This window comes from Zootoca vivipara, chromosome 1 (genome assembly GCF_963506605.1).
Source record: "Zootoca vivipara chromosome 1, rZooViv1.1, whole genome shotgun sequence".
In the NCBI taxonomy this organism is placed as follows: domain Eukaryota; kingdom Metazoa; phylum Chordata; class Lepidosauria; order Squamata; family Lacertidae; genus Zootoca; species Zootoca vivipara.
This window is the reverse complement of record NC_083276.1, coordinates 127,258,179-127,283,161: the sequence shown is the minus strand read 5'-3', so window position 1 is coordinate 127,283,161 and position 24,983 is coordinate 127,258,179. Positions and strand designations below refer to the sequence as shown.

The 24,983-nt window shown below is 45.6% G+C and overlaps 1 protein-coding gene across 2 annotated transcripts in view; it reads right to left on the bottom strand.

Annotated features, from left to right (window-relative positions):
• NRP2 (neuropilin 2) overlaps nucleotides 1–24,983 on the bottom strand; it is a 222,936-nt gene that overhangs the window by 149,188 nt on the left and 48,765 nt on the right. For both annotated transcript variants that reach the window (XM_035137736.2, XM_035137744.2), the window contains exon 2: nucleotides 24,324–24,501. In XM_035137736.2, the coding sequence (XP_034993627.2) occupies nucleotides 24,324–24,501 (178 nt within the window). The remainder of the gene's footprint in view (nucleotides 1–24,323; nucleotides 24,502–24,983) is intronic.

Below are 24,983 nucleotides of genomic sequence, written 5' to 3'. Positions count from 1 at the left end.
AGAGTCTGCCTTCACCCATTCTTCCTTAACGCTTCCCATCCTTCTTTCCTGGTAAAAGTATAAAAAAAGACAACCTGCCGCTAAAGATCTCCCATGAAATATAGCCTTTTCTAGTGCTTCACAGTTTACTGCTCACATGCAGGAGGAGAAATGAGATAAGATGTGCCCTATTATTTCAGTTACCCTGTCTCCAGAAATTACATAGCCTTGTTATCTCACGGAAGGGAGCAAGCCACACAAATGTGTATCCTAACTTTTTTCCAGCCATTTACTGTTATTACTTTTATCAGCAAACATTTATTTCTGTGGCACTTGTCGCTGCCTTAACTGAGCCCTCGGCAAACATGAGCAAGTTTATCCTCGCAAGACCCCTGTCGAGGGAGGAAAGAAGAGGGGGTCAGTATTTTGCCCAAGGTCACACGGGAAGTTTGCAAGAGAGACTGAAATAGAACAGAGATCTGTTCTGACATATATTGTAGGAGACTAAGCCCGTGTCAGATAAGCAACAGAAAACAGGAAGATTAAGGTACTAGGTAATAATAATAATAATAATAATTTATTATTTATACCCCGCCCATCTGGCCGGGTTCCCCCAGCCACTCTGGGCGGCTTCCAACAAAACAGAAATTCTAAAATACAGTTAAACCAAAAATACAGTTAAACCAAGAATACAGTTAAACCAAAAATACAGTTAAACCAAAAATACAGTTAAAATACAGTTAAACCAAGTTTCTGATAACTGTTTGCACTTCTCAATTCTGCAGTCGGAGCTGGATCAAAGGGCATGGAGGCCTCTACATCAAAACATGGGATAGTGCCCAACACTGTATGCCACACTCCAAGAGTGTGGTGTGTGTTCTACGCTTTTGTACAGTACTGTGCCAGTACAGAAGTAGGCAATAGCCAGGATCGTGAAATATCTCAGGGCTTGCTTTCCTTTAAGTAAACTTCTAGCCCACAGGCAAGTATATGGGCAATGCCGTCTCAGATTTCAGAAGCCAGAAGGACGCCCAGGGGTCAGGGTTGGATTTTGGTTGGCTTTTCAGTTTGTGCCCACAGCAAAAATGAATTATGGAGAATTAAGTAAATGTGCATGCAATTCAGTCTTCCGAATGCGACTTGTTTTGGTGAAAGATCTGAGGCGCAGTCATTACACACGTAGGTGAGGCATCTGTGCATGAAGGGACCTCACAGGGCAAAACATCCAGCACTGTTCTTCCACATCAGCTCTTAGAATACATGTTCAAGGACATGTGCGCCCTATTTTTTTATGGTGCAAGTGAGACTTTGCGCTCCTCCCACCTCCCCATCCAGTCACCCTCTATCCTCCGTCAAGGAGCACAAGATACGGGAGATGCCCTCCAGTATCCTCATCCAGACACACCTGTGCACACTAAAGTAGGGAAATAATGTTACAGTATGCAGGCTCTGAGTGGAAAATGATTGCACCCATGGCTTTTTTTAGTGCAAGGAGACCTGGCAATATCCTCCTCTTAATCCTGTTAATACCATATCAGAGGAAAGCAGCATGCCTGGTTCTGCCCCGTAAGCTATATAGGTAATGTAGCACCGCTTACATTTCTGTACTATTCAGAATTTCCCCAACCCCACATCACATAAGAGAACACCCGCATTCTGACCTCTGGAACACAGGATGGAGAAGAGGCAGTCTCTAAACACAGGTGCCCTCTGACAATTACACAGGTATGTGCCGAGCCCTTCCTTTTCGTAATTTAGGGCAAGACCAGGGGCGTACGAAGTGGGGTGCGGAGGGGGCAGTCCGCCCTGGGTGCCACTCTTGGGGGGGGCAAGATGGCCCCTGCCTTTCCCCCATCTGTAGAGCGGCCAAGGGCGCGTGGCAGCCCGTACAGGCGGTGTGCGCAAGCGGCGGCAGCCCGTACATGTGCACTCCGTACGGGATGCCGCACATGCGCCATCGGGCGGTTTGCCCTGCCCCTTGGTGTCCCACCCCAGGTGCCGGAGAGGGTTCCTCCGCCATTGGGCAAGACAAGAAAGGGTCTCCAAACAGACCCTCCAAGTGTCCCTTATTTTCCAGGGACGGTCCCAGATTTACAGAAGCCGTCCCAGTTTGACGTTGGAATGTCCCGCTTTTCCTTAGGACGTCCCCGTTTCCATCAGAGAAATGTTGGAGGGTATGGAGTTATCCGACCCTCGAGCCATCTGAAGGAAACTCTGTAAAGGGAGGTTTTTCTAATGTTTAAGGTTTTATTGTGTTTTTATATGTTTTGGAAGCCACCCCGAGTGGCGGGGCAACCCAGTCAGATGGGGGATATCATCATCATCATTGTTATTATTATTATTGAATAGGATGTCCCTAATTTCATCGGAGAAATGTTGGCGAGTATGCTCCCAAGTCTTCCCCCAACCACACCCTGTTAACGACAAACAACATAAATCGAAAAACTCCACAAAGTAAACTCACCATAAACATGCTGCGTAACAATGATGAATTCAACCTTACCATCATTCCTTCAGTTTACTGTGGAGTTACCAGAAGTTGTCTTGAGTTGTTGAAGCTATGGCAAATAGCTGTTTACCAAGGAACAATTTACGATGGTGTGTCTGTGTGGCCACTTGGGATGCCAGTCCCTCTGTTTATCGTTCTGCAAAATGGTGGACCTTGCCACATTCTTTTGCACCTGGCCAGAAATCTGGAGAAGCAGTAAAATCTCCCTATTGACTCAGGCAACTGGTCTACCGAGTGACTGCACGCACACACAGAGAGATTGTGGCAAATTGCAGTAAACAGAATCCACCCACAAGGCATGTGGAATCAGACCTATTCTTGTGCAGATTTAAAGGAGGCTGCACACGGGCATGATAGAAATCAGAACGAGGGCTTCATTAAACATCGCTTTAATTTTGTCTCATGAAATTTCATTTTCAATTCAGTTTAGAGGGAGGAGGGAGGGAGGGATAGAATAGCTCCTCTTTCATTTTTCCTTTGCGGCTGATTACTTTCCTTCCAATTTCCCTCCATCCCTCTGTTAGGCTGTGCTCCAGGGGCACTGCTGCCAAAACCCTGCAGAGTTGGGCAAAAGAGGAAAAGACGGCTCTTCTCACTCACATGGGACACATTTGGGAAACAGTTCAGCTATGCAGTATATGGAAACATGGTACAATACCACACGTCCTCAAGGTTTTCTGCAACTTGTCATTCCCGAGTAATATGTGGCTGGTTAATGCTATTTTTCCCCCTTCCATTCTTAGCTACAGTGCTCTTTCGTTACAAGAACTTTTCAGGAACCGAGCAGGGCCAAAACTAAGAGCTTGTAATGAAACAAATCAAAAATACTTCACAGAACGCTACTATTTCCACATTATTCTGCATTCTGTAATATAAAAAAGCACAGGCCCCATCCTCCAGTCACATTTGAAAATGTGACTCTCAGAGAGAGAGAGAAATGTTGAGAAACCATATTTGCACCTTCCTAGTGCTACTACAATCCATTTGTGGAGAAAATTGGACTTTGCTTTCTATTTCATTGCACTGTCACTGCTCAGTAGCACTTGATCACTGAAAAGATGGGGGGAGGGAACCCCACAATAAAAGATTATATGAATGTTCACCTCTGAACAGTACCAAGGCAACGGCTTGATGACAGGCCAATTCAAAATAACGTCCTCATCATATACAGGCCCAGTTCCCTGTCACAGAACAGTTCGGAGGAACAGGGAGATTTGAATTCAGAAGAGAACTTTACAGCACCAGAGGACTTTTAGCAGTCGGCACCCTTTCACAGAGTGCGGTTGGCGCAATGGTCTAAACCACAGAGCCTAGGACTTGCCGATCAGAAGGTCGGCAGTTCAAATCCCCGCGACGGGGTGAGATCCCGTTGCTCGGTCCCTACTCCTGCCAACCTAGCAGTTTGAAAGCACGTCAAAGTGCAAGTAGATAAATAGGTACTGCTCCGGCGGGAAGGTAAACGGCGTTTCCGTGCGCTGCTCTGGTTTCGCCAGAAGCGGCTTAGTCATGCTGGCCACATGACCCGGAAAAACTGTCTGCGGATGAACACCGGCTCCCTCGGCCAGTAAAGCGAGATGAGCGCCACATCCCAGAGTTGTTCGCGACTGGACTTAACTTTTACCCTTTGACAGAATATTCTCCACTTCCCCAGCCTAAACTGCACAACACGTTTTACTGTGCTGCCTCGACCCTCCTCAGCATATGTGAACAGGGTGGTCACAGATACAACTGGCAACGATTCCTGTGATAGTACCTATATTAGGGCTGCCATATGTCCAGGAAAACCCAGACGTGTCCTCTTTTGGGGGGCCAACATGTCCATCCGGGTGGATTTTTTTACATTTGAAAGGAAATGTCCAGGTTTTCCGGGCTTGGGCTCAGGCTGCTCTGCATGCCGCTGCCAGCCCGAGCCAGGGAAAGAAGCAATCCCATGAGCACAGTGGCAGCCCCATGTACCCACACACTTTTTTTCCTGGCTCCGGCTGCCCTATTTTTTTTGCTCTTCAAGATATGGCAACCCTAATCTATATGCTTGTTGACGCACACAGAGAATTCTAACAGATTGGAAAAATCCAGGTTCAAAATCCCACTCACCATCGAAGCTCAGCTTGGGCCAGCCACTATCTTTCAGTCCTAATATACCTCACAGCGTATCTGTGAGACTACAATGGAGATAACAGAACCACGAAGGCTCCCTTGAGCTCTCTTGGAAGAAAGGAGGGCTATTCATATAATCAAATATCGTCAGAAAACACCCAGAAAATAATGGCTGTTATGAGAAGAGCAAATAGCGAGTACATTTTGACTACTGATGGAGATGTAATTATGTACCCTCTTGACTCAGGGACAAATGTGTCACCTTCCCCCCCCCCCAAAAAAAATGTTCTTGCTTTGCTATGCAATAAATTAAAACAATCAATAAGATATTCGTAAGCCCCGCCCCCCCCAAACTGCTGGAACTGGCACAGCCCCAAATCCTGGCCCTCAATAGGCCGACCATCTCCAGATGTTTTGGCCTGCAACTCCCATGATCCCTAGCTAACAGGACCAGTGGTCAGGGATGATGGGAATTGTAGTCCAAAACATCTGGAGGGCCGAAGTTTGGGGATGCCTGTTCTACGCAATGTCTTGAACAGGTTTTATACAGCTTAATTCACACTAAAAATATCACTGAGTATCAATATGAACTTGAGTCCCGGTCAGGCACAGGTGTTGTGGGTAACTGGTTCCTGCGCCCAGAAGATGGGAAAGTGGTCTGTTTTGGTTGGGGGGGGTCATACGCCCTCCGGGGGAGCCGGTCCACAGCCTTGGGGTTCTTCTGGGTTAATCACCGGTAGCTCAAGTGGCTGTGAGTGCCTTCTGCAAACTTAGTAAGGCAATTTCCCAAGCTTTACTTTAAGCTGGAGAGGCACTTATTTTTCTATAAGATGGAAGGCTTTTAGTGCAGAACTAAATGTTGTGGAACTCCTTTGCCTACTACTATTAAGCAAGCACCATCAGTATTGTATTTCAGATGCCTACTCAAAACTCTTCCGTTTACACAGGCCTTTTCTGATGTAAAGCTCAACCATTGATTGTTGTGTACCACCGTCCAGAAGTTGACTAAGTATTTTTAATGCTCTTTTATGGGTGCCTAATGCCCACTGCGCCTGCATGCTTCGTTTATTGTGCAGTAAGTAAGCCTATAAATAAACAAATAAAATATCCTCTAAAAGGGAACCATGAAACACCCCACGATGCCTTCGCTGTCGGAATAGTTTGTTTCTCTTTTTTCTTTTTAGTGGCAGGGCAGTGAAGATGGCGCAAGGCATCTCCCAGTGGCTGGTTTGAAGAGATCGCTTCTTTCGTGCTCAGTAATTTCTTACTGTTCGCACTCTTGGCACCTCCTTTGCCGGATGAATTATGAAGACATTGTTCTGGCTGGGTATAAAAGGCGGCCCTGACACAATAAGACTGAGCTGAAGATTTAATTTTTTTCCCCTCCCAGGCCCTAGGGAGGGTTGGAGGCTGGTTGTACTTCAAGCAGTAGAATACAGTAAACAGTTTCTACTATTGTTCAGATCGCTTATTGTATTCTGCTCCCCCCAAAAAACAGAATAAATAAACAAACAAATAAATAAAATCGCATCTTTATAACATTCAAACATGTATTTTTTAGAAAATATGCTGGCCATCTCAGTCAACCAAAAGATTGCTGGGCTGCAGAGATACAAACACAAAACGACTAACGTATCTGCAGAATGCATTCTGGCTATACATTGTCTGCATTTCTGCCTGATTTAGGCGCAGGGTCTAAATGTCAAACGCAGCCCCGGCACAGGCTAGAAGTCGGGGAGAGGAAGAGGACAATGTTGATCTGTTTTGCTGAATAAAACAAAAGGACTGAGATACAGAGGCACCCTCCTACCGTATCACAATTTCCAGATTATTGACCATACTTCCTCAATAGGCACTGGATGGGCAGCCTCCCAGTGGTATGCACAAGTTCTTGAAACTGGGAGGGAGCAGAATAGACTTGTCAGTCACGCATGACAACCCAATGTCCCTGGCAAGGCAGGGAATGGTTATCGGGTGGTTTCACCTGTCTACGCGGAAATTCAATCAGCCACCGGAAACCTTTTAAAAATGCAGAGTTACTAATAACACCACTGGGTATTATTTTCAACTTTTGGAAAGTTCAAAACTTCCCTCATTATCTCAGTATTCCTTACAACAGTTTAGCAAAGCATCATTATTATTCCCCACCATCCATATTGCAGATGGGCTTAAGAACACCCTGTAAGTTTACGGCAGAAGGTGAGCGATTCTTTTAGTATTAAAAATCATGCTCTATTAACCTACAGCTAGTGGATTGCCGCATAAATCAAGTAGTAACGAATGAACTTAAATAAATACTCATGAAACTATTCAGCAAGGCCAACAGACATCAGCTAAGTGAACAGTGAAAATACAACCGCGACACTCTCAAAATGGGTCTGTCTGCAGCATCAACGTTTCCACCTTACCTGGCCTCATCCTGTCCATCACCAGCTACAGCTGAAAGAGACAGTTGAGTGCAACCAGAATACCTCACCCCAACCTGCCAAATGGTCTATCCTAGTCTTATGCCGATGATTGCAGGTGTGGAAGGGACGAACTGTAGCACAGTGCTAGAGCTTTGCATATGGAAGGTTTTATCCCAGGCACCCCCCATTTTAAAGCATATTGCGAAGTATATCCCTCTCTGAGGAGAGCCTCTGCTGCCAGAAAAGGTAGGCAAAATTAGGCTATACGGACCAATGCCCTGACTCACTATAAGGCAGATTTATACAGTGGTACCTCAGTTTATGAACACAATTGGTTCCAGAAGTCTGTTCATAAACTGAAGCATTCATCAACTGAAGCAAACTTTCCCATTGAAAGTAATGGAAAGTGAATTAATCCGTTCCAGATGGGTCCGCAGCATCCGTAAACTGAAAGTTCATAAACCGAGGTTCCACCGTATGTTAAAAGTATGAGGAATACGATGGAGACACATGGCACCCTGCAGGACAATTCTCGTTACAAACCAATAATCTCCCTAAAGTTTTATTGGGAAGTTTGGGAGGGAGTGGAGCCTGGCTTGGTTATTAGGCCACTCTACAAAAGTGGGTTTAACCAGTTAAGCCAGGCAGTACTCTACAGCACGGGTGATAGGTCATGCAGCTGCAAAGACCTTGCCCGCCCCTTCAGCTGGAGCAAATGACGCACTTATCCAACTGACTCACATCCAAAACAACTGGATAAATGGAGGCCAAGGACACCTCTCAAGGAAGAACTGCAGTTGAAGTGGTGCCTAAGTTGGAGCAGGCAAGAACAAATTGTATCAGCAAATTTGCCGTGCAAATATGTTAAGTGGGCTACCCAGAACTCTAGCCTCTCATCTGGGGAATCTAGATTTAAAAGCCTCTGCAGCATTAATGAGCCAGAAGAACACGCCCTTCTCAATGAACACCAAACGCCTGTTATCTTACACTCAGGCCACAACACACGCTTCTCCTGCAAGCACCACTGCTGCAGCCAGCGGCTGGAAATAGGTGGCCGGCTGTCTGCAGCAGGTCAGCAAAAGCGGTGGAAGCGGAGAAAGGAGAAATAGGAAGGGACAAATGGGTTTGATATAATAATAATAATAATAATAATAATAATAATAATAATAATAATATATTATTTATACCCCGCCCATCTGGCTGGGTTTCCCCAGCCACTCTGGGCGGCTTCCAACAGAAAAATAAAACACAGTAATCTATTAAACATTAAAAGCCTCCCTAAACAGGGATGCCTTCAGATGTCTTCTAAAAGTCTGGTAGCTGTTTTTCTCTTTGACTTCTGATGAGAGGGCGTTCCACAGGGCGGGTGCCACTACTAAGAAGGCCCTCTGCCTAGTTCCCTGCAACTTGGCTTCTCGCAATGAGGGAACCGGCAGAAGGCCCTCGGTGCTGGACCTCAGCGTCCGGGCAGAATGATGGAGGTGGAGACGCTCCTTCAGGTATACTGGACCGAGGCCATTTAGGGCTTTAAAGGTCAGCACCAACACTTTGAGTTGTGCTCGGAAACGTACTGGGAGCCAATGTTATGTGGTCTCGGCGGCCACTCCCAGTCACCAGTCTAGCTGCCGCATTCTGGATTAGTTGTAGTTTCCGGGTCACCTTCAAAAGTAGCCCCACGTAGAACGCATTGCAGTAGTCCAAGCGAGAGATAACTAGAGCATGCACCACTCTGGCGAGACAGTCTGCAGGCAGGTAGGGTCTCAGCCTGCGTACCAGATGGAGCTGATAGACAGCTGCCCTGGACACAGAATTGACCTGCGCCTCCATGGACAGCTGTGAGTCCAAAATGACTCCCAGGCTGCGCACCTGGTCCTTCAGGGGCACAGTTACCCCATTCAGGACCAGGGAGTCCTCCACACCTGCCCGCCTCCTGTCCCCCACAAACAGTACTTCTGTCTTGTCAGGATTCAACCTCAATCTGTAATTAAGGGAGGTTTGGAGCCTTCCGCTGCACAAGCCAAGCATCTCTATTACATGTGCTCCTCGCTCTCTAGCTCACAATAAAGGGATCCTGACAGTGCCTTGTTTAGTGGTAATTTCCTATTTTGGTGTAAAAGGCAATGCTTTGTTTCACTTCCAAGATGTCTCTCCCCCCACTCCTAAGCTTGGTTCAGATCCACCGCCACCAAAGGCAAAATAATTCTAATGCAAACTTTTTCTTTCTGTGCGTGTGTGTGTCTGTCAGTCTGACCTGCCTGCCTCTCTGCCTTTGTCTCTATATCTCTGTGTGTGACAGAAATCAATTACTTCCCCCGAAACCCTCTTACAACTCTGCCGCTTCCCAAGATTGCAGATGAAAAGGGGGAGGTGAGGAAGGCGATCCTAGGTTCAGAAGAAATACCTCCTCCTGAATGGTTAGACATCACAAGAAATACCATATTTAAAGCACACCAAGAACCCATACTTTCCTGGGTCACCTGCTCTTTAAAACACTCAGCTCTGAACTCAAGATAGGAGCCTCCCCATGAAAACATTCATAAAAATTGCCAAGGGAATCATATGCAACTGAGCCCCCAGTGTCACCATTTCTCCTTACTGCTTCATGCTATTTTTCTGGAGGCAACAAGAAGGACTCCCATTCACAAATTAAGGTAGCATCAGAGTCTTGGGCTGCAGTGCCTTCAGTTACTAACATGAAAGAGGGAGAAGGGCAAGAGCCCCAATTCACATCCTCATAGCTGCCAAGTACCCCGTTTCCCCCGGGAAACCCCCGTTTTTACTTGCCTTTTCCCGGTGGTCCCCCGTATCACTTCGTCTCCCCTTTTTCTCCGTTATTTTCTCCTGCCGGCGGCCATTTTTTTTCTTTCCGATTTGCCCTTCTATGGGCACCAAAAATGGCCACCGCCGGCTTCAAAAGCCGCATCTACGCATGTCCAGAAGTGCATAGAAGCGACTTCCGGTGTCAGCCATTTTTGGTGCCCATAGATGGGCGGAGTGACACCGGAAGTTGCGTCGACGCACTTCCTGACATGCGTACAAGCGACTTCCGAAGCTGCTGGCGGCCATTTTTGGTGCCCATAGAATGGCAAAGCGACACTGGAAGTTACGTCGACAGAACTTCCGGTGTCACATGGCTGCCGGTCCCGGATTCTGCAGTCCGGGACTTGGAAGGTAAGCATCCTGAAAGCTCTAAGCCTCAACCTCTCTAAGGCCCTGGACTGAGGCAATGTTAGAGCCTAGGCACCCAATCCAGACTCGGGGTGGATTCACTTTCTGGACGGCTGGGAGACAGCTGGGAATTTACTCCTGCTGTTCCACTTAATTCTGGAGTGTGTGGGAGACAGAAAAACATCCTCCCAGATGCTCAGGTACAATGGTACCTTGGAAGTTTGACTTCCAAAACGTTTGGAAACCAAGGCATGGGCTCCGATTGGCTGCAAGAAGCTCCTGCAGCCAATTGGAAGTCATGTCAGACGTCCGGGTTCCAAAGAACGTTTGCAAACCGGAGCACTCACTTCCGGGTTTTGCGGTGTTCAGGAGCCAAAACGCTCAACTTGCAAGGCGTTCAGGATCCAAGGTACGACTGTACTGATTTCTTTTGAGAATCACAGAAGCTGCCTCTTCCTTCATTTTTTTCTTTCTGCTCTCTATTCCTCCTCCATATGCTGCTGATGTTTTGGCAGCAGCAGGAGGCAACACAATGGGGCAGGGGCAGATTACCTGACCTCCCAGCAGGTGAGTCGCTGCTGTTTATCGGGAGGAGTGAGGCAGCACTGAGCAAACATGGCGGCAGGAACACCAAATGGGCTCCATTTGTGCGTTTGCACCACACAGAGGTAGGTTACCGCTGCATTGCTCCTACCCTTCCTAGTAAACAGTAACTTACCTGCCACACCAGAACATCCACTACATCCGTGCTTTGGTATCTCTTTTAGTCTCACGTGAACATCCCCTTGCTACCAATGGTGCAAAGTGAACTAAGTGACTATTCATACAGGGCTGTCTCTAGGCCTGGGCTCGGTGGCGCAATGCGCCAGGGCGCCTGGCCACCAAGGGGCACCCCAGCATTGGCGGGACGCAACGGGCCACTAAGCCCTCTGGCTCCTCCTCCGCTGCCGCCTTCTCTCCCTCGGTCATGGGAATCCCCTCAGCCGCAGCCCGCCAAGCCGCTGTCGCCCTGCTGCGTTTTGCTTGCCCTCCGCGGAGGGATGCTGTGCATGCGTGTGCGGTGTGACTCCATCTGAGGGAGCCACGAGGGCGGGGCTGAAGCTGGGTGAAGGCTGGGCAGGACTGGGCTCCGGCGCTGTGAGCGTCGGACAAAGGCCACGCAGGCCGTGTCGCCTTGCATCTCCCGCGTCTTGGCCGCCTCCTTCCTCCCAGCAGGAGACTTGTGAGGTGCCTTCGGCAGAAAGTGCGGAAGGAGTGTGCACCTGGCGGCACTTTCAGGTGCGACTCTCCTTTAGGAGCAAACTGTACGCAGGGTTGAGGCATCCAACAGCAGCCGGCCGAGCACCAAAGCAGAGCTGCCGTTCTTGGAGCCCCCCCCATCACCACCCCCCGCAGAAGCTTCCCGCTCCACTGCCTGACACCCCTCTCCCGTTTCTCCCGTGCAGGGGGGGCGGCAGCGGCACCTTTGCGCCACGGCGCTGGATGGGCTCAAGACGGCCCTGTATTCATACTTCTTTTTTCAAAACACAGGGCCAACGTTGCTCCTAGTATAATGTGCTTTCAGCACAGAGACAACTCCTAAAACAATTTTTAAACCATTATGAAACTATCACAAGTATGCATGCTGATATCCACTGACTTTTCACATGCACCAACAAATCCCACATAGAAAACCCCACCAAAAGAGGGGAACCACAGAACTTTATAGGTTCCATCAACTGCAGAAGGGAGCAGACATCTGAAAGCAGATAATCTCCTTGCCAATATTTAGAAAGCTTCTTGAGTTAACGCCACTTAATCCTCAAGTAGCAAGAAAAGAGCAGTGTGCTAGGATTAGCTGAGAAATAATTCTATTATTACAAGAATGCCTGAAAAATTCCCTCTTACAAGCAGTAGAGAATAGACACCAACAACTGCCGTAAACACTAGCAAATTTCTCTAGTGGTATTAAATAATCTCAGTAATTGGTCACAGATTGTTACAGGGTTGCCACATCTAAGACTGCACATATTAGATATTTCTTACAGTGAAATGTAAGATTTCTGTAGCAGCCAATTTAATTTGTGTAATCAAAACTAGACACACACACACCCCGGCATGTTTGATATTTGATGAATTACAAAGATTCGTATTTCCTGATCATTTCTACACATCTTAGTCCAGAACGAGATGCTAAAATGGTAACTGACAGGCTACTGGCAAAAACAGCAGCTTCACATCTTATTCCAGGATATATTTCTCTATTCCAAAATTCTGCATTGTGGCAAAAGGAGCTTGCCACTCCACCCTGTTGAAAGCTTTTTCTGCATCAATGAACTTCAATGCAGCAACTTCCTTTGTCTCCTTGCGTTGGTTAATTATTGATTGGCCTCTTCTAGTGTCGCCTGATAATTGTCGTCCTCGAAGCCAGATTGCTCCTGATGCACATTATTACCAGTTACGTATATTGTTTAACATATTAGCCTACAGCAACATATATTATAATCCGGACGTAAAAGTGAAATTTATATACGTGTTAGGGTCTTTCTCTGGTTGGTGTAAAAACATAGTTCTTCTTTACATCAGTAGTATTAGATAAATACAGATCTCTAGTTTTTTAAAAAAACTTTTTAATCATTTTTTTCATTATTCTGCACTGGCTTCTGCATCTTACAATTTCTCGTAGAGTGAAATAGTCTTTTTTCATTCTTTGGTAATAAATACATTGAGCTAACTGTTTTCTGCTTTGCTTCCATTTTCAAATATTTTTTGTTTCACAAAGCTCAATGCTCATGCAGTTCTGTATGTGTTGACACTATGCACTTAAAGCATAGGCTTAGTTCATTGGAGATTTTAGAATCAACTTTTTAATTATATATAAATTGTACTGCTGGTATCCAATATTATTCATACTCAGACTAAGAATTCAGTTGGTCCTCTCTGGATCTGTCTTAGTTAGATACCATCCTAAGTCTTCAATTTTATATATTAAGTTTTGTTTATTCTTATTGAATGAGCAAATATTGAAGTAAGCAAATATATTAATAAAAGGCCTCCGCCAAAATAGGCTTTGTTTGCATCACAAATTACCTTCCCGTCAAACCCGGCTGAATAATTTAACAAAAAGTATTCCTGCACTTTTCTAACTGATTTCAGAACAAACTTCTGATCTTCCAACAACAATAACAAAGCAAAAACCACTTTCCAGTTTCTATCATCACCAGCAATTTTACAAATTATACACTTAATATTTACATGAACAAGATCTGGCGGGGGAATGCAAACCAGCTTCCACCAAATTTATAAGAACAAAAAGTTCTATGTCACGTCAAAATAATTTGTTTAAGTTTGGAAAACATACACGGACAGGGTATATATAACAAGCCAGATGTTTTCTTTAAAGCAGGGAGAAAACTCATCTTATCTTCAGTTGTATAGTTTATATTTCTAGCAGCAGTTCCAATTCTAGAGATGAATTTGTATTGTTTCCCAAACGTTTACACAGCAGCTAATTATTCAACAATTTCCAAAACAGGGGCTAATTATCCGCCAGTAATTACTGCCTCAACTGCTCTCTGACCTCAGCTGATGGAAAGAAATCCGTTTGCAACATTGCATTCCTGTGCAGAAGGGAGCCAGCAAAAGCTGGATGGTTTGAAATTATAATTGTCATCTGATGTCTGGGTATGCGTGTGTAGTCAACTCATAACCATCCTTCTCTGACTCACTATTTTATCTTCTGCTTCCTTCCACTTAAGCAACCTAAAAAGGGTTACAAAAATAATAATAATCCAGATTTACGTAAGATGCACCCACAGCACGTTACAAAACTGGTATACAAGTGTGCCCCCTGAGTCCACCACCATCATTTCCAGAGGGTTGGGAATGGGACCCCCATAACAGATTTTGGGGGTGTGCAAAGGGAGGAAAGACGCCTGCTTCTTGGGAGAAAAGCAATGACAAACCTAGACAGCATCTTAAAAAGCAGAGACATCACCTTGCCTACAAAGGTCCGTATAGTTAAAGCTATGGTTTTCCCAGTAGTGATGTTTGGAAGTGAGAGCTGGACCATAAAGAAGGATGATCACCAAAGAATTGATGCTTTTGAATTATGGTGCTGGAGGAGACTCTTGAGAGTCCCATGGACTGCAAGAAGATCAAACCTACCCATTCTGAAGGAAATCAGCCCTGAGTTCTCACTGGAAGGACAGATCCTGAGGCCGAGGCTCCAATACTTTGGCCACCTCATGAGAAGAGAAGACTCCCTGGAAAAGACCCTGATGTTGGGAAAGATGGAGGGCACTAGGAGAAGGGGACGACAGAGGATGAGATGGTTGGACAGTGTTCTCGAGGCTACGAACATGAGTTTGACCAAACTGCGGGAGGCAGTGCAAGACAGGAGTGCCTGGCGTGCTATGGTCCATGGGGTCACGAAGAGTCGGACACGACTAAACGACTAAACAACAACAACAAAGGGAGGAGAGAGAAGATACGTTGTGGAAGTGGAAGTCCCGGTGCAAAGAGGACAACTTTGCTGGTTACAACCAATAGTATCTTAGTAATTCTTACAACAATCTTGTAAGGTAGGGCAACTCCATATAGCAGAAAAGTGAGGCTGGGAGATAATGTCTTACCTGAGTTCACTGAGTGAGTTCATTCAGTTTTCTCAACTTAAGACATGAAATATATGCCTCTCATTGCAATGATGATGGGGGGGCAGCCCGCTGCTAGCACCTTGTGCGTGTCAAACTACCCCTCCAGAGCCAGTGTGGTGTAGTGGTTAAGAGCGGTAGACTCGTAATCTGGGGAACCGGGTTCGCGTCTCCGCTCCTCCACATGCAGTTGCTGGGTGACCTTGGGCTAGTCACACTTCTCTGAAGTCTCTCAGCCCCACTCGCCTCACAGAGTGTTTGTTGTGGGGGAGGAAGGGAAAGGAGAATGTTAGCTGCTTTGAGACTCCTTCGGGTAGTGATAAAGCGGGATATCCAATCCAAACTCTTCTTCTTCTTCCTCAAACAGAAGAAAATGGCATCAATAGGCTCCAAAGGAACTTCAAAATTTGGCAGCAACTGGAAGAGGTTCTAACATCTGGAAATCAGTTGTGCCATTCTTTCGGAGAGAACATTTTGCAGACGTGGGCAGTCAGAAAATCATCACCTCATAACTTTTAAGTAATGCCAGTGCAAATTGCTAAGGCATTCACCAGTTTCTGTTAGTTTTCTGCGAAAGGTACGGATTCTCCAGAGCCTTCTCTATTGACTTCTCAGAGCTTGCAAGCGACAGTCCTCTTTCAACAAGGCTTCTAAAAAATTTATACCATCTGGTATCTGTCTTAAATTTGAATCGATTTTATGTATGTGCTATTGGATGTTTTGAACTGTTTCTGTATTTCTATATATTTATAATTGTTTTTATATCTGCAATTGTTTTAACTTTTTATTTATTTATGCAACTGTTTTGATGTGTAACAAAATTAAAAAAAAATCCTTCCAGTAGCACCTTAGAGACCAACTAAGTTTGTCATTAGTATGAGCTTTTGTGTGCATGCACACTTCTTCAGATACACTTTTTTGATGTGCGTTATTCCCTTCCCTGGGCTGTCACACTACCTTAAATGTTGGCAGAGCCTGGACCTGAAAAGAACTACTGTTGCAAGATTGGATCCTGTACTGGTGAAAAATCACCTGGGGAGAGGAGCTGCAGAGAAACAGTGGGTGACAAAAAAAAAAGGATGGGAATACTTTTATCTGTGTTTTGCCAGCATCTGAAGACTTCTCTGTTTAAACAAGCCTTTGATTTGGTGGCTGCTTAATTTTATTAACAGCTAGCCTTGGTCTAAAGGCCTTGTTTTAAAATGCTCTTTTTATTCTTAATTATGGGAATGAAAGCTTGGGCAATGGGTCGTTCCCTCCACCCTCTGCAGTTCCCTGAACTTCCCCCACCCTCCAAAAATTAAACTCCAGAGGATCAGGGTGAACTATCCAATGTTGTGAGCTACAGGGCTGCAGCAGACAGAAGAGGGAACTGGCCCAAAATCAGGGACAAGAATCTCGCACTCCAACCAAGCAAGATACCTCCAACCTCTGTGGGGCAAAGTTAAAGATCTGCTGTGGGAGCTACCTGCTACTTGCCAAATACATTGGATACGGCCCCTTTTAAAATTATTTTTTATACTTTGTTAGCAACTTTGGGTGCATCATTTCAGAGGAGAAATGTAAGATATGGAGGTTTGCCAACCTAGCAGTTCGAAAGCACATCAAAGTGCAAGTAGATAAATAGGGACCGCTCCAGCGGGAAGGTAAACGGCGTTTCCATGCGCTGCTCTGGTTCGCCAGAAGCAGCTTTGTCATGCTGGCCACATGACCTGGAAAAACTGTCTGCGGACAAACGCTGGACCTGATGGTCAGGGAGCCCCTTTACCTTTACTTTAGCAACTTTGGGTGCATCGTTTCAGAGGAGAAATGTAAGATATGAATGTTTGCTTGTATGTATAAATGAATGAATGAACGGTGCTCTCCCAGCTGCTCCTTTGCCTTGGAGAAGCAGTAACCTGCATTTGGAGATATGTGGGTTGAGACAGAACATGTAGCTCAGTGACGATTTCCTGCCCTTATGCCGATAACATCTGCTAGTGAAATCAAAGCAAGCAGTATGACCTTATCATATCAAGGAGGGTATTTGAAGAAATGGCTTCCCGAAAGCTATTACAGTATAGCTCAGCTGGTTCAGTCAGAGGCTTCAACAGGAATCTTGAAGAAGTCATTCATATACCTAAGAGCTAGACATGCTTCTTGGAGTAGACCTCGCCGACTTCAGTCTGACTCACTTCTAAATTAAAATGCTGAGAATCGCACCCTCTCTCTCTCTCTCTCTCTCTCTCTCTCTTTGTAGACTGCCCCACTGGATCCAATTTTCCCATGTATGAACCTTGGGCAGCAATATTCTGTAACTCAGTTGTGATGTGTTGGCAAACTGTGAAGACTGGATATTTGAGAGAATCAGATACAATGCCATAATAAGATGCAATCTAGTGCAGCGATGGGGATCCTGTGGTCCTCTAGCTATTTCTGGGCTACAACTCCTATCATCCCCGACCACGGGACATGCTTGCCTGGAACCAATGGGAATTCGAGGGCAACGGCATATAGAGAACCACCGATTTGCAATCCCTGGTGTAGTGGATGGGGTCCGGAAAAATGACGGCTACAGAATGCCTCTTCTTGCATAGCTTATAGAAGAAGGGCCCTTAAAACAAGCTGGGATGGAATAATTAAGCAGCAACATTAACACACTGAAAGAAGAGAGAGGTTGGGTTTTAAATCAATGCTGTTAATATACTCTGGGGGCAGCTGATCTATTTTCCAGGATCAAGACAGCTGTTTTAAAGAACAATGCATAATATGCGTAATGGAAGCTACATTCAAAGTCTGCTTTCTCAAGCCTCAACACTACTAGGCTTTCAAAGATTTGGTCACTATACAGCAGGATGATGTGCAACATCATTTTCCTCCCGGTCCTTTGTTGTTGTTTAAACAAAAGCACACTTCACTTTGGGGGTGAACACCCCTGTCTGGAATTCCTGACAGACGCCATCAACTTTTCATCTCGTAATATCCCTTTGGCTATAGCCACCCTTTCTCAACAGCCCCTTTGGAGAACCTATGGTCCCGAGAGATCATGTGTCCTCTTTTGGCATGTTACCACCAGAGGGGGCTGCAAGCTACACATGCGAGTAGGAGAATTCCAGAGGCAGGATGGACGCTGGATTGCTCATACAGTAATTCAATTGAATGTCATGTTTGGTAAATGATGACGGGGAGGGGAAACATGCTGGGCCGTGTTGTTTTTTATGGATCCTTTCTTCGAAATGTCTTTGTTTGCAGAGAGAGATTGAGATTGAGAGAGGAGAGAGAGACTGTTCCACTGTGATGTGGCACAAGCATGTTTATGCAAGACAGAGTTGGGATGAAAAGCCCGCTGAACACCCAATACAATTCTTCAGCAGGGTGATTAGTCTAGTGTGGAGCAGTGGGTGGGACGTTTTGGCGGCATTAATTCAGAAATTGGACGGGTGGGGAGGTGGGTGAAGAGGAGCGATGATGCACACATATGAATTCCAAAGCGAAACTTTGAATTTGAAAGATGCTGTGGGAGGGAGCGAGGGAATGGAAAAGGTGGGCCCTTTCTGTGCAGTGATTCACATACCGACGAGGTTTCAGAGTCAGACTTTCCAACGTTGGCAGCAGGCAATGGACCAAGAAGCAGCGATCATAGAAGAACTGACTGGGCAGGACAGCTACGTGACCAAGGGGGTCTTTCTTTTGCGAAAGGGGGGGGGCAAATAAGTCACCACCATCCCCCTCACCCTTCTCCAGGGAGGCTTGCCCAAGTCTCTCCTGAGATCAAAAATAAACCTTGGCATGGGCAGGACGGCGGGGGCTTTTTTGCCCAATGCAACGTGACAGAATGGCAACCTTTTAAAATGCTCATTTCAAACTAGATGCCACTTCCCGGTTCAGATAGCAGATACCCAATCCTCATGGCACGGGGGGGGGGGGCTGAAGAGCAGCCGTAGGAAAACGGCAGCTGCACTCGCAGGGAGAAATGGCAAGCAGACGGGGGGCTATTACAGTTATTTCCGAATAGTTTGGCACGCCTCTAATCAGAGCTTCTGTCCCCCCCACCCCTTTCCCCTTTTGCTCTTGGTTTACTGCTGTGTCATTGCTTCTGAAGGGCAGCAGAGCAGACAATGGCTCAGCTTCCGACCTTCATTTGAGAAAAGTGCCCGTCCTGCAAAGTATTAAGGGTCCCGGCTGCGCCTATCGCGAACACACACAGGGCACGATAACAGGAGGAAGCCAATTTTCTTGTTTTTTGAAGTGCTTCCCAAAACTAAGGAGCTTTCCTGGAGCAGAAATGGAAGCCGTAGGGGTGAAAGTCGCTTCGATTGTGCCAAGTCGATTCCATTCATGGTGGGGAAGGGGAAGGCAGAGTCTTTTCCTAATAGAGAGCCCTCCCCTTTGAGATTAACTGTTTGTTTGTTTGAATGAATGAATGAATGAAATGTGCCCCCACAAAAAAGTGGACCCAAAGGACTTGATTTAACCTGTAATGGCAGTCCTGCAAATCACACCTTTGCCTGCAGAGAATGCAAAACTAGACCTGTGCCAAATATTTCTCAATCTGTGTTTTTTTTTTATTAGATGGAAACCATTAGCCATTTTGACGGGGTAGAGATTTTCGTTTTGTTGACTGCTTCACTGGCATTTTCTTCCTATGGCTGCTATTAATTTCTTCTTTCTGAATTAGTCACACGGCTTATGCCACCAAATCAGGGATCATACAGAGAATGGGTTAACATCACAATATGCTACCAAGCCAATCAGTTTTGATGTCACCTGGGGCATGAGGCTGTTTGAGGTTAAGGGCAAAGGAAACGAATAAACTAAACACTTTGCTGAAAATATGAAGCCATTTTCTATTTAGCCATAATGAAAACTACATTAAAATTAATAATAATAATAATAATAATAATAATAATAATAATAATAATTTATATCCCACCCATCTGGCTGGGTTTCCCCTGCCACTCTGGGCGGCTTCCAACAAAAGATTAAAAATACATTAAAACATCAGTCATTTAAAACTTCCCTAAACAGGGCTGCCTTCAGATGTCTTCTAAAAGTCAGATAGTTCTTTCTCTCCTTGACATCTGATGGGAGGGCATTCCACAGGGCGGGTGCCACCACCAAGAAGGCCCTCTGCCTGGTTCCCTGTAACTTCGCTTCTCGCAGGAAGGAAACAGCTGGACCTCAGTTTCCAGGCTGAACGATGGGGGTGGAGACGCTCCTTCAGGTATTCTGGACCGAGGCCGTTTAGGCTTTAAAGGTCGGCACCAACACTTTGAATATCTTGTAATATCTGATTACAAGTATCCGTCTTTGAAGGATTAATATCTTTATACTATGAAACTATACTAATTTCACGCAATCACATTACAGCCCCAATGCAGCAAGGCCAATTAACATTCCCACAAGTGAATGAGTCTCTCATCATAGCACCACAAATAGTATCAGATAAAGTTTAACAGCAACTTACAGTTAACTTACATATAAGTTAAGACAAACCCGCTGTAATAAGCTTCTCTTCCCATCTATCACATCTGTCTTCTCCCAACAGACATTCTCTCACCATTTCATGAGCTGCCTCTTATTTCTCCTCTTGCATTACGTCTTAAATTTAGTTGTCTTTTAAGCCGTGTCATTTCTTTCTTTAGTGCCAGAGTGTAGATCTCCCATTATTCGTAGTTCTGAAAGGGGGAACAGCACCCTACCAGCAAAGTTATACTTGGAATTGTAAGAGGGATCGGATATTGCCAGAGGTTTATCAGTCCAAAACCTTAGCTGCAGTTTGTCTGAATTGACAAACCATGGTTTGTGATCAACCAGTAAACGAGAATGAGAAACCATGGTTTGAAACAGGCTTGCACACCACAGTTTGGAACAACTATAACTTGACACGTGTGAAGTTATACATCATAGTTACGGCTGCTGCGCTGCCTCAAAAAGCTTTTGATTCGTTGAAAGGAGAGTGTTGAACAGCTTTAAATCATGCTTTGTGTTGGTTTATGGTTAGCAGAAACCATGACTTGATGTCTGAAATAAGCCCATGGTCTTGCCATGCAGAAGAACGCGCCCCCCCCCCCTGCTGTTTTCACTTGCATTGCCTTTGGTGGTTCCTACTAGTTTTAGAACAGAGATCAGGACACTATAGACCAGGCATCCCCAAACTTCGGCCCTCCAGATGTTTTGGACTACAATTCCCATCTCCCCCAACCACTGGTCCTGTTAGCTAGGGATCATGGGAGTTGTAGGCCAAAACATCTGGAGGGCCGCAGTTTGGGGGTGCCTGCTATAGACCATTGCACTGCTTCATATTTGTACTGGAAGATGAGAGAGAGTGAGTATTGGTGTAGCCAGCCCATCAAGTACTATTTCCCACTCCTTTAGAATAAACAGGATGTAAAACCACATAGAAAAGACTGCAAAAGATAACACCCAATTGTAGATGCCCAAGAAAAGCTGAACATTTTAGACAGCCTCTCGACCACAGACGTTCTAACAGACCCAGGGGACTACCTCATTAATTCATGCTTTTAATGGTGCTCGCTGAAGCTGTTAATTATTTCTTACTAGCTGCTAATTGTTTTTCTTGGACATCCAGTTCCCCAGTCTTACATTTCACCAAACGCAGCAGAATCTGTCGTATTTGCGAAAGAAATGAGGAAACACCTTGTCTTCTTATGGGAATGCACATTATAGCAGCAGAATCGACAAGCAGCCCGGGGGGGGGGGGGTGTCAAGAGCAGAGCTCCTGAATTTTTGGTTTAGGAGAAGAAATCTTGGCAACATTTGCTTTAAAAAATAACAAGAAAGCTCCATTCTCCTGCGCATTTTGGTAACCCAGCCAGAATCTGATTGTTGCAGCTAAGAGTTACAGCAGGACTGGCCAATGGACTCCAACTCCCAACACCTCCAGCCAACATGAGCAGCAGTCATGGGTCATGAAAGCAGTAGCCCAGTAACATCTGAAGGGAGCAGCATTGGCTTCCTCAAAGTTACAAGGCCATACAATACAGTGGTACCTCGGGTTAAGAACTTAATTCATTCTGGAGGTCCATTCTTATCCTGAAACTGTTCTTAACCTGAGGTACCACTTTAACTAATGGGGCCTCCCGCTGCCGCACAATTTCTGTTCTCATCCTGAAGCAAAGTTCTTAACCCGAAGTACTATTTATGGGTTAGCAGAGTCTGTAACCTGGTTCTCAAACGCCTTGCTACTTGAACAAATTGGAACTCAAACACTGCAAACCTGGAAGTAAGTGTTGCGGTTTGTGAACTTTTTTCAGAAGCCAAACGTGCTCCGTTTTGAGTGTTACGCTTCTGTTTTGAGAGTTACATAGAGGTCTGTCTGTTTTTGCTATTTATTTTGCATTTTTATTTTTGCGGCTTGTGTGTGTGAGAGAGAGAGTGTGAGTGAGTGAGTGAGTGAGTGAGAGACTGTGTGGAACCCTGTTCAGCTACTGATTGATTTACTGTGTGACTGCAGTACATTGTTTTATTGCTTTCATTTTATGGATCAATGGTCTCGTTAGATAGTAAAATCCATGTTAAATTGCTATTTTAGGGGTTGTTTTTAAAAAGTCTGGAATGGATTAATCCATTTTGCATTACTTTCTATGGAAAAGCACACCTTGGTTTTGGAACGCTTTGGTTTTGGAAAGGACTTCCGGAACGGATTAAGTTTGAGAACCAAGGTACCACTGTACTCCAATATAGGTCTTCCGTTCATCCTTGGGATTAATGCACATAACCAAGGCTCTATTTTTCCACTTGTGTTCTAATAAGTTTCCCTTCCAGTAACTAATGACTGCTACAAACCACTGAGAACATCTGTGCTGGGGTCATGGGAGTTAAATACGGCGAACAGTATGCATTAATCTATGGCCTGTAGTTGCAATATCAAAGCAACACATTCAGCACTCTCTATCACTATGGGGATTGGGGTCTCACCCCAACTTACAACTGTTCATCTAGATCAGACACCCCCAAACTCGGCGCTCCAGATGTTTTGGGACTACAACTCCCATCATCCCTGACCACTGGTCCTGTTAGCTAGGGATGATGGGAGTTGTAGTCCCCAAAACATCTGGAGGGCCAAGTTTGGGGATGCCTGATCTAGATCAAGAGATCCTCTTGTGGGTAGAGCTCCTACTTTCAGTGGTGGAGTACAGGGTCCACATGTAGGTTCATCTCCAGTAACAAGTGATGGGAAAGACCTCTGCTGGAGTCCCTGGAGGGACCCTGCCAGTCAGATAGGAAGACGGCATCTCGCCCAGCATTGTCTATGATCCGCATTAGCAACAAGTGACTCCACAGGATTTACTCCTGAATCCCTGCTTAGGATCAGAGCACAGTGGTACCTCTAGGTAAAGGTAAAGGGACCCCTGACCATTAGGTCCAGTCGTGACCAACTATGGGGTTGCACGCTCATCTCGCATTATTGGCCGAGGGAGCCGGCGTATAGCTTCCAGGTCATGTGGCCAGCATGACAAAGCCGCTTCTGGCAAACCAGAGCAGCACATGGAAACGCCGTTTACCTTCCCGCTGTAGCGGTTCCTATTTATCTACTTGCATTTTTACGTGCTTTCGAACTGCTAGGTTGGCAGGAGCTGGGACCGAGCAACGGGAGCTCACCCTGTCACAGGGATTCGAACCGCCGACCTTCTGATCAGCAAGCCCTAGGCTCAGTGGTTTAACCCACAGCGCCACCTGGGTCCCCTACAGTATATATTTTTAAACAAACAAACAAACACCATGCTTCAGCAATAGGGCTTCCAACCAAAATGGGGTCCTTGCTAAGATGAGATTTTATATCAGCTGCGGGCAACACCAGAGACTGCTGAACTCCCATCATCTCTAGCCAATGGCCATGATTGCTAGGGCAGATGGGAGTGGTTGTTCAGCAACATCTGGAGAGGCAAATGCTTCCCCACTCCTGCTCTATCCTGAGCCGCTTAAATTTCCCTGAAGCTCAGAAGAAAGTGGCTTCTCCTTTCCGACATCTGTTGAACAGCCGGTTCCCAGCCATGAGAAAACTGGAAGTACCAATAACGTTAACCAAACGTGGGCAATTTGAGGCCTTCTAGACACAAGTGCTTAGTTGGACAAAAGCAAAAAAGGAGCGTTTAAGGGACGCCGGAATTTCTGAACGCAGGATGCGGTCCCACGCATTTCTCTTCAATCTCCATCCTACTCCAGAGCAGAAATGCAATCCTGGGTTGTAAATGCACCGCTGGAGTCAACAGCTTGAGCGTGAGTTGAGGAAGAGGCTGATGAGGTATAATAATGGCTCATCAGACACCCTTGTGCGTATTAATAGTGCACCATATGTGATATATTACAGGCAACTCGCATTTCGGTTCCAACCTCACACACACACACGTTTACTCCAGTTTTTATGAGTAGCACAGTACTCCTTGTAGTGCAAGATTAAAAATTAAAGGCAGCAAAAAACTCCCATCAGCAATTTGTGTGTGTGTGTGTGTGTGTGTGTGTGTGTGGTGAGCGGTGGTGGGGAGAGTAAAGAGAGATGAGAAAGAGGAGGTAGGGTTAATCTCTTACTTGCAGTCATGTTTCTCAATTTCAAAGTGAGGGTTGAAGTTCAGGAAAATCTTCTGGTTGGGCTCCGGAGCGTAAATGATCCACTCACAGTTCTGGTGGGAGGGGTAGTCTTGCGGGTACCCAGGTGAAGTCACATAGCCAGCATCTTTGGAATTCAGGCGGCCCCCACATGGTTGCGCTACAAACAAATAGAAAACAAAACCTAACGTAAGAACAGGCACCGAATTTCAAACACATTAATGGCTTATTCCTCTGGGTTTGTACCAGCAGATGCCTAGGTTCTGGGCTGCATTAAAAAAAAAGTTTTTTTTTTAAACAGACATGTATATTACAACCACGTAAATCTCCCGAGTACAAAACAAATCACTGGACATTGGAAGGCGATTACAACACACCACACACAAACACATACCGCTGCTCAGACAGACCAGAAAAGAGGGAGGGGGGAGAGAACAGCTATAAATGGGCCCAAACTACTGTTTTGTTTTAAAAAGAGAGAGAACAGACATCGGATTATTTGGAAATAGAGTGAGCTGCCTTTACATCCTCCCTTCCGCTAGCTCTTTTACAAGCATTCCTGTGGCATTTTTCCATTGTTACCCTAACAGCACCTCACAAACATTGCTAGATCCAAGCTCAGTGCGGCCGTTGGAAAATGCG